Source organism: Phallusia mammillata, chromosome 4 (genome assembly GCF_965637545.1).
Source record: "Phallusia mammillata chromosome 4, kaPhaMamm4.hap1.1, whole genome shotgun sequence".
NCBI classification, from domain to species: domain Eukaryota; kingdom Metazoa; phylum Chordata; class Ascidiacea; order Phlebobranchia; family Ascidiidae; genus Phallusia; species Phallusia mammillata.
In genome coordinates, this window is record NC_137255.1 from 21696290 (window position 1) to 21706904 (window position 10615).

The 10615-nt window shown below is 39.3% G+C and overlaps 2 protein-coding genes across 2 annotated transcripts; both read left to right on the forward strand.

The window, feature by feature from the left end:
* Positions 1 to 1599: 1599 nt before the first annotated feature.
* On the forward strand, positions 1600 to 5500 carry LOC145222927 (3-galactosyl-N-acetylglucosaminide 4-alpha-L-fucosyltransferase FUT3-like). Its single transcript, XM_080089174.1, has 3 exons — positions 1600 to 2997; positions 3763 to 3994; positions 4193 to 5500. The coding sequence occupies exons 1-3, from the start codon at positions 2441 to 2443 to the stop codon at positions 4796 to 4798; spliced, it is 1395 nt and encodes a 464-aa protein (XP_079945300.1). The 5' UTR covers positions 1600 to 2440; the 3' UTR covers positions 4799 to 5500.
* Positions 5501 to 7912: 2412 nt separating this feature from the next.
* LOC145223618 (kinesin-like protein KIF6) lies at positions 7913 to 9912 on the forward strand. Its single transcript, XM_080090018.1, has 2 exons — positions 7913 to 9294; positions 9548 to 9912. Exons 1-2 carry the CDS (start codon positions 7913 to 7915, stop codon positions 9804 to 9806), a joined length of 1641 nt encoding a protein of 546 aa, XP_079946144.1. The 3' UTR covers positions 9807 to 9912.
* The last annotated feature ends 703 nt before the right edge of the window (positions 9913 to 10615 follow it).

Below are 10615 nucleotides of genomic sequence, written 5' to 3' on the forward strand. Positions count from 1 at the left end.
TCATTGGTCAAGAGGTACACAACTATTGTTTCCCAAAAGTGATTTCACTTTACAACGTTTATAACTTTCATGAAAATATCATTGCGCAATGGTCCAACACCGCGAAAAATCAAACATGTGCCAAACTTGCTATATATCATGTGTAAAATGTAGAAAAGTTGTTGCATTGACCAAAACGTTAAAGCCAACCAGCGATATACAGCATACAGAGAAAAAGGACATAATATATGTCTCCTTTGGGAGAGACTGGTAGTACCACTAACTCTAATGGAAGGGGAAGCTTAGTTCAGGAAGTTGAGTTTTCAATACCAGAGCGAACACAATCGATTAAACCAGTGTTCGTTGAATACAGTTAAAAGATGTTGTTTCTATGTTGAAATTACCAGAGTTGCAACGTGCAATACATTTTGTGAAGGTATTTGAATGCGCTGTACCGTTTTCTTTTTGACAATTTACAGGCACTGAACGGCCATAAAGCGGAGTAAAAAAACAATTGGGTTTAGCATTTAATTGCTTTTATGGGAAAGGACTGTAACATTTTACAAGCACGGTAGTATTTTCCTTTTGCGATAAAAAGCTCAACACAATATGCGCATATAAAACACAACTAGTAAAGGAAACATGCAATCGGTGGGTAGAAATGAACGCAGCGATAGGCAGGATAAAACGTGGAAAATGACCAGAAAAATCAACTGTCATGTCCTTTTCCTACGTTTACTAGATGTTTTTTTTTCAAACTAGGATTAAACCACATGGTTTTGTTGACTTCTAACCAGTACAGCTAACTTAATAACGGGTTTTTCACAAAACGTTTGCGTTGGTGAACTGATTTATCTACGAAACTGCAGAAGCTAGGAAAGTCAGCTCACACAATTGTTTGGAATAATTCAGAGGGCATGACTGTATGTTGTGAAAACAAGCCAGTTATTTACAAATGGCAGAATAACAAATGAGTAGCTTGTGGCAATCTTTTAACGTTTTAACTTAGGCGTTTGTTACTTAGACAAGGTCAGCTTGTTTCTGTATTACCCGTTTGTTAAGTTCATCGAATTTTCGGCTTTTTAACGTGTACTTGGAAACAGTTAAAAAGTTCAAACAGATAAGGCAAAATATAGTACTCACTATACAAATATTTACAATCGCAACCACCAACACACTGTTTTCTGATGCCCGCAAGCAGCCCAGTGAGGTTTAGGAATTGGCGTGTTTTCCGCTTTGCACTTTCCCCAATGTTTTTGTGCACGTTTTTGTATGTCAGTGCAATGAAACTGCGTGTCTCTGAAAAACGGGTATTTTACGAATCTGCATGCGGGTCGCCAAATGCGTTCTGCCGTTTTAATTAATTCAACGTTTTTATAGGAGGTTGGCAAATGTGTTGGTTCGCGCTTTTGTTTCTTTTCGCAATGTTATACTTTTCTGCTAATTTATTTCGCAAAAGTTACAATGTTGCCGGTATAATTTAGTTTTAATACCGCTATACATACCCCTAACGGCTTTTCGTAAACCAGAGTTAAAGTTCATGCAACAAAATTACCTGGAGATGATCAAGCAAAATTACAGTATGAGTTTTAGGACGGTTGTGATGAAAGCATTATAAATATAAAATTTTCTTTATGACACTTGTCACAGTGAAAGCCTTTACAGCAGTTGCCACAAAATGTTTTCAACACAAGGACCCAGATTTGTTTTACGTTGTGTTTGCATTTTTTCTTTGTGATACGGCTTGTCGTAAATGGTGGAGAAACATCCTCAGATGTATAACCAGGTTAAGTAGATTATTCTGAACAACGTATCGCCCCTGTCCCGTAGTTCCATTTCCTAGCAGTGCGCTTTGATTGAGGGTGCATAGCGGGAAGTGCCTATAACCACAGTCCTAACCATGTTTGGTCAAGCGTAGCGCTGGTAATTGGTAAAAGTGTGACCATTGTTGAAATTTAGTCATAGGATGGACAGCAAATGAACACAGACAAACCTTATAGTACAAGATTGAAACAGCGCGTTTCTGAAACTCTTTTGGCTTTGTGCTATGGCTGCATCCACACACTACAACCTGGTTCTACACTGCTCAAGAATTTCCGTTCTGCATTTAAGTGTAGGCCTGAAGTTATTTTAGGCTATCAGTATTGGTAACGAATAGACCTTCAAAAGGATCTGCTTTTCACGCAAATGCAGCTTTGCAGGTTAGGTAAAAGAATCGTCAAGTAAATGTTCCAGAAATAAAAACCAGGTTGTGTCATTTTGACGTTTGGTTTGTGACGTTGTAAGCTGAAATTTGTAAAAGAAAGTTGAACACTTCGCCTTGCAAAAGACTAAACTGTGATCGGCAAAAACATAACCGAGCACCTTGTGCTTTTTACCATTTCAGGTTAAAATTTAGGCCGAGTTAGGAACCAATGTCAACATCAAACTTTTGGCGCTCTAGTGACATCAACCGGATGCAATGACTTCAAGTACCACACAAAAACTTGGAGTAGTGACTGGCATCCTCTGCCTAGTTGGCCTTGGATTTATGTTAATGTGGACGGACAATACGGTAGTGTCGATAAGTCAAAAGCATTACTGGTCTATTGTTAAAAATGGAACGTTAGTTAATGCTCTGCTGCACCAAATAAGCGCCAGTAACAACATCGACAACAATGAAGCAAAGAATAAAAATGACTCAGAAAAAACAGAGGATAAGAAAAATACCACTGTTAGTGAAGCAACGAATTTCACTTCAACAACAAAAATCACAACAACAACAACAACAACAACAACAACAACAACAACAACAACAACAACGTCAATAACTAAACAACCAGTGACCACCCCAGTTGTGGCAAAGAAACCTGGAATAATCCTGATGTGGACCCACCCTTGGAATGTTGATAGTGAACCACCATCGGATGGGAAAGTGTTTGGAAACTGTACAATCACCTACGACCGGTCGAAGCACGCCGAAGCGCTGGCAGTGGTCTTTCATTATACTTTTGTTCCCGAACCGTACCCGTATCCCAGGTACAGAAATCTATTATTTATAAGGGCGAATAAGAAAAGCACACTGGTAGGGGGATTAGATTGCTATAAAGTCGTGTCTGTGTGCAAAACTTTTTTTCTGATTACTGTTTTAGCTGTATCTCCTAGTGCAATCAGTCATTATCTATCTGTTTAACATATGTTCAAGAGTTACAAACAAAGGGTCAAAATAGCACATTACGAGGAGGGCGATTCGTGGGCCGCAAACTCGTCTAAAACAGTACAAAGATAACACAAACAAAATAAGTAGCGGTATATGTGCAAAACATTGTTTAGACAAACGTAAATAACTGCTACAAAACTTACATTTATAGAATGCATTTCAGTGTCAACATTTCAAAAACCGCTGTTGTTATAACATCAGTATAAAAATGTGTTCAGTATCGACTAATCAATATCTTGCGGTCCTTAGTTTATCCAGGCTGTTGTTTAATCGATCTGGTACATCTTTTAAAACCTATACGTTACCTAGTAGCGTCTCAATTTACAGCAATTAGAATATGCAGTACTGAAACGGTATTATTTCATTCTATATCATAATTTTTAGTGATCTACTATCCTGTATAAAATATCTAATCATATCAAGGTTATCCAGGCTACCGTTTAACCGATTTATTTCACCAAAAGAAACATGCACCATACCTAGTAACCTTTCAATTTACAGCAATTAGAATAGACAGTAATGTTTCGTGTCATATATCAATGCAAATTTATCTGTAGATTTTTAAAAATTGTACATGTTCGCAGAGATCCAAATCAGTTTTTTGTATGGTGGTCTTGGGAAAACCCGTGGGTGGTCCGTTGGATGGAACACAACGATCTACGTCGGCACGACAACAGTTTTTTTAACTGGACAATGACGTATCGGAGGGATAGTGACGTTTATGCGCCGTACTATCTCCTTCGAAACGTCTACAACAATCTGCCAAAAGGCAAGAAAGTGGTGGATGATTTAATTGCTGCAAAGAAGGGGCTTGCGGTGAGTTTGAGGACCACATACTATTGTGGGCATGGCTGTAAATATGTGTTAGATATTGCATGTGGATATAATGTACAAAGCATGCAAATCAATTTTGCTGAATGTCCATAACTTACAACGTCATGCATTATTAAATATTTTGCTGAATAACTTAGGCATTGTTTATTTTACGTGCTAACTAGGATTCCACCATTACAGGTATGGACAGTAAGTTCTTGCAAGGACAAAAAGGGTTCAATATCAAGAATGAACTATGTAAATGAGATGTTGAAGACAATGCCCAACATTGATCGTTTCGGCAAATGCTTCGGAGATAAATGGCCTCACGCAAAAATGGCTGACTTTGTACGAACCCGAAAATTCTATCTCTCCTTTGAAAACGCGGTACACTGCAGAGATTACATTACGGAGAAACTGACCAGGAATGGTTACCAATACGGGGCTGTTCCGGTGGTTAGAGGACCGAAAAAGGAAGACTATCTTGTCATGGCACCGCCACACTCATTTATACACACCGAAGATTTCGCCTCGCCTGCAGAACTTACAAAATACCTCATGTATCTAGATAAGAACGATACAGCATACAGGGAGTACTTTAAATGGCGAGAGGACCCGTCCAAGACCTGGGACGATCAGCGAATGGAAGTGGAAAGGCGTCATCCGAATATCAAGACTCTTCCCGACAAAACCTACTGGTTTGGAAAACTATGCGAGCAGGTGCAAAACGGAGCGCCCCCTAAAGTGATCCCGTCGTTACGAAAAGTTTTCTTTGACGACACCGAAGAATGTCAGGATGAGAATTAAGGATAAAGAGCGTTGCTTTACGAAGCAAGAGGCCTACTTTGGCAGCAACGAAGTTTAACTGTAAACTCTGCGGTGAAAATGTCACCAACTGCTAAAAACGTTTCTTGCCTGCTTCATTAACTTTTACCTAACTTTCGAATTTTTCTCAACAAACAAAATGGTGCATAATGATCATGAAATGGTCGCTTGAACAAACCACAGTCAAAATACACGTTGGACATCCGCGCTTTTACGGTTTAGCGATTATACGGCACACAAAAAGGATTCAGAAACAACACACCTAATGCCTATGAATTCTTAGCAAAACACATGATTTCACGGTTACCTTATTACTGTAATTCGACCCACAATATAACACAATGATTCAACCCACTGTGTTCAGTGTTAATGCATGGTGAAACAAACAATATTTTAAATTGATACAAAATGTTACCTCATCGTGAACGAACCACATTCTGTGCAAACGCATCTAACATGGCCAGCAACTTTAAGGAAGTTTTTCTGACATAAGAACCCACTTAAATTAAACTAAGTCGGTAGATGCGGATGGATGGCGCAAAAAGCATTTTTAAATATTTAAAAGCAAACTTGGCCGAATGGTCTGGCGCGCCTGACCCATATACAGACATAAAAAACCTTATCGGGATTCGTCCCCGGGAGTGTCCTGGGTTCGAACCCCGTAAAAAAAATAAAAAATAAAAATTCTGTGTAAATCCCGACGATTAAGGCTATTAGGGTTGGTGTGAGGTTTAAAATGATGACTACAATAAAACCAACCTATAAACTTAGTTCCTAACGTTACATTTTGTTCTTATAACCATATTCCATTCTCAAGTCAACTTTGAATGAAAATAGCTGTGCTCTTTACGCCACCTATCGGTTGTTATCTGTTTTGGGTTCTTATGTTAGTAGCTCTACCGTCGCTTATCGAGCTGTAAGCAAAAGCTTCTTTGCACTTGAGTTTTTGCATGTACTTTAACATCTAAACAGGCGGTTATATATTTGTGAACTATACAATATGTACGTGTAACGTTGTCATGTGTGATGCTTTTATTCGACAGAACATTACTGTTTGTTGAACTCGAGTCTTGAACGAACAAACTTATGGACTCATATAAAAATAGTGTATGTCTGTTGTTACCGTTTTGAATGCAGGGTAAATTTACGGTTGTGTGATAACAAACTGTGTAAGCAATGAAGAGTGCATGAAAACATATGTTGTTTCGTTGACGCTTTAGAACTATGCATTTTCGTAAAACGAGAAATAAATATGCTACAAAAAATATATACAAAAAGTTGTTAGTGACGTTAACTGTGTGCAGTGCGCTACTAAAGCAGTGTTACTTAAGTCGGGTTCGGGCCAGTTTCGGGCCTAAGCCTTACTTTACATATGTGGGCCGTTTTCAGACTTTTTTATCGGAATTGGACATGTTTCGGGTTTCATCCGGTTCAGGTCGTAGATTTGGGACCGCTTCAAACTATCAGCAAACGATTTTGAAAAATAAACATATGGACGGTAACTGCTGGGTTTAAGTAGCCCTACTTCACGTGGTTTGAATAGTAAAGTAATTTCCTCAATAATTTTTCAAGAAGTTTAAACCCAGGGCATTATCACGAACTGAATACATGAATAGTTTAAATTCCACATAATGTGAATAGTTTCTGACAATATGGGCGAGAAACGTGATACACCACTCCGGGCGTATAAGTTTTTAAACATTTCTTGAGATGTCAGAACTTGAAGGAAGGTCCGTTTTTCTTTTCAAATCACTACTCTCTACAAATTAACTGATTTATGTATCTTTGGACTAAATCTGATTTACAAGGGCCATTTTTAGAGTACTTGCCTTTTAGATGATACTGCAAGGTCAAACTATAATGTAGTTTTAGAATCAATGTTTACTAATAAAAGGCACAATTTACTAACATAAACAAAATGGCCTGTTCCTGGCGATGCTTTGTGAAAGAAATCGAGCTGCTTTCGGGCCGAGTTCTTTCAAAAGAAAAACATAACCACGAAGTACTACAGCCTTCACGCACAATCGCTGACGACAGACACGATATTATTTTAGCACTGTCACTGGTCAATAAAAGTTGGCCAACAACGTTGAGGCAAAGGTAATACAAACAAACTGAAAGTGGTTGCGTTTATGGCCACTCAACAAATAGCAGCACTGGTAAGGTATAATAGTTTGGCACCGTACTTATGGGCAAACTAGAAGGTCCGTGTTTAAAACGTTAGGCCCAATCAGGTGTTGTATTGCTGTAAGTCGCCCCGGCTGGGTGTGTATTGTTATCCCAAAATAAGTAGACAATTGTTTTGTCGCGTAATGCTATACTCTCGTTCTGACTTGTAGTACAGCTACAAACAGTCTGTCGAAACAACAATTTGTTCGAGTCTGTTATTCCGTAGTCATAGCATGAAAAATCACCTGAAAGCTATTGTGCAACAACGTTGTTTACAGAGTAAAGAGGCAGCAATAGTATTGTACCTATGTTGCATTAAGTAATCAGCAAATAAAAACTAGCATAAGATATATTGGATTTTAACAGCGTAAAACACGTGGTTTATATCAGCTTACAACACAAGATGATCAAAACTTAGTTTTGAATGATTTAGAGCAAAACTAAATCATTCTATAAAATACTTGAAGTGATCCTTGCGCAACGCGTATGTGGTGTGCTGTTCAACCACAGTGAGTTTGCTAAAAGCGTCACAAGCATTGAAGAGCACCGTGGTTGGAACTTTAAGGGCATAAGTCAATTAGGTTTCGCGCAGTGTGTATGTAAACTCACTTGTGTCAATGACAAGGAAAATATTAACCAGGTATAGTCATGGCTACTAGATTCAGTTGTTTTGAATTGACTGTTTGGAATCTAAAATACAAACCGCTGGCTGCCAAAAAGTTTTTGGTAACGGTCATGGTCGGGTAAAAAAGTCCCAATCCACTTTTCACTGAAACGCATACTAAAATTTATTGTACAAGCATGTATTGTACATCATTCGGTAGTTCCGCTTCAAAACGAAAAACTTGATCAATAAGGTATGTTTGTAGTGAGACAAGCAGTTTTAAATTGACATGGCATTATTGCTGCACTGTTAAGAACAAAATTATGCAAAGAAGCAAAGATCCACATCTGCCAAACAGTGAAGTAATCAAAGTTTTTCTTCGTGTGAAACCAAATACCGCACCTGATGCTGTTGAATACGAGATAGACGAAGGTGGACATTTTAGACAAGCAAAACGTTCAGGAAAAGTCTCGACAATTAAGTTTGAGGCACCGGATGACTTTGTAGAGCGTCACTCGCAGATACCAAGCTATAAATTTGCATTTGATCACATTTTTGATCAGCCTGTAGAGCAGGCGGAAGTGTACGATGAGGTGGCCAAACCGGTAGTGGAACAAGCTTTGGAAGGTTTCAATGGTACAGTATTCGCTTACGGGCAGACGGCAACGGGAAAAACCCATACTATCTTAGGTCCTCCTGACATGAACCTGGAGTTGATCCTGGGAAACATGGCGGAGGAAAAAAGAAAGGCAAGAAGACGAGAAGTCGAAAAACTAAAGAAAACTAAACTTACTATTGAGGCTGCCCCTGCAGAAGTCGAAGACATGGACGATTCTGAAGAGTTAGAAGAAAAACAAGAAGAGGTAGTAGAAACACCTGAACCGGAATTAGTTCTACCTCCGTCCTGTGGTCTCATTCTTCGTACCTTGGATCACGTGTTTTCCTTCCTTGAGCTCCAGGAGGGACAAAGAACTGTGGAAATATCTTATCTGGAGATCTACAATAACGAGGGATTTGACCTTCTCAGTGGAAAACGCGGACGCGACGGCATTCGACATCTCAGAGACTTGACGCGCGTCGTGGCTATGACAGATGCACGACAGAAGCTTCACTTAAAGAATCTGTCTTTGCATTTGGCAAACACGATTGAGCACGCGACCGAGCTGCTGCAAATCGGCAATGCGGCTCGAAAGGTCGCAGAGACTCACATGAATGAGGCTTCGTCTCGTTCCCACTGCATTTTCACAATACATGTAGCATATAAACGACGCGCCGATGCCACCATCATCCGGTCTAAGATAAACCTTGTTGATTTATCGGGTTCTGAGCGAGTGAGTAAGTGGGGTAAAGTCAACAAAACACTTTTAAAAGAAACCCGTAACATCAATCTGTCTTTGCATCACCTGCAACGTGTTATCGAAGCTCTAAGTCACCGGCAGTTGGCCACTAACTCGCGCCTTCGAAACCAACACGTTCCCTTTCGCAGTAGCCTCATAACTTTGGTGCTGAGCGACAGTCTCGGCGGGAATTCTGTAACCCGCATGGTGGCGACAGTGAGTGACGAGCTGCCTAACTTGGACGAGACCATTTCTACGTGCCGGTTTGCTCAACGTGTTGCCTCCATCCACAACAAGGTGATATCGAATCAGTCGGCAGACTCTGACCTACTTATCGCTCGCCTTAAGAAGGAAATAGCTGAACTGAGGTACGCAGTGTTGTATTGACCTTTGTTGTGTAGTGGAAGCAAAATACAACACAACGTGTAACTTTAAAATATACTCCAGTTACCAACTTGCGTTTCAAGATACCGTAGCAGCAAAAACAGCTGCAAAACCAAAAAAAATCGGCATTTTGAGTACGAAACGTTTGCAAAGTGGCAAAAGCCGAAAGTGATTTATATGGACTGGATTTGCATTTTGTGACAAAAACTTTTTGATTTATTTCATTTTCTTTTTTAGGCGAAACATCGAAGACACGCCAGATTCACATGATGGACGAACGCAAACTTCTCCAGTTGAATTTGACGAGGAGGCGTTAGAGGAACTGGTTATCAAATATCTGGAAGCCACCGACAAGGAATCCGTCCTGGACGTTGGACTACAAAACGACGTAGTGCAGTTTTGCTACCGACGTATGAAGCAACAAGTGTGGATGGAAAGAAGGGAAGATTCGGTCCCGGCTTCGGTAAAGAAATCTAAGACTTGCACGATTTTGTAGAGCGAATGCAGTTTGCGTGCATGTTTTATAATTGGCATTCGTTTTACTTTTGTTGTTGTTGTTTTTCGTTTTTGCAGTGTTTCTCTGACTGTTTTTGTACCACGAAATCCACGTAAAGTATATTAAACTAGTGTTAAGTTGGCACTCTGTCACAATTTTTATCATGACGTTGTCTGCAGTACCGCTAACCGCTATTATTTTGACATGACAAAAACCAAACGTTTTTGTGATTTAATGTAAATATGGAAACAATTCAAGAAACCCACAAAAAACATTTGTCATTCCGCAACGGTATTATGGTGTTGTAATGCAAGCACAGTATGGTGTAGCGTGAAATTTAGCGAGTATCGGCATACTCTTGGCTATACATATGGTTTGTTTGTAGCATTTCCCTATTCAACATGTCAATGTACACTAAAATATCTAAGCTTAATACTTATGATTAAACCGAGCAATTAAGTTTCGGTCCTAATTATATATATATTTACTGCAAGTTTTCACTCACAACCGGCCCACATCATTATATATATATATTTACTGCAAGTTTTCACTCACAACCGGCCCCGCCTATTCCGATATAGATCCATATGCCAAACTTATATATAGTGTAATGGCGTTCACATTTTAAGAATTTAAAATAAAACCGCTATTAAACAATTACACAAAAAGATGGATTTTGTCGATATGATTATACAAATGACCTGCAAAACTATTTTCTCCTTTTCGTGCACTTACTTTCGTTCTCTTAATCCGTGATAATTGCTTTTGATCGACGTTTCCTTTCATCCTGTGACAAGAGGTCTGTAGTT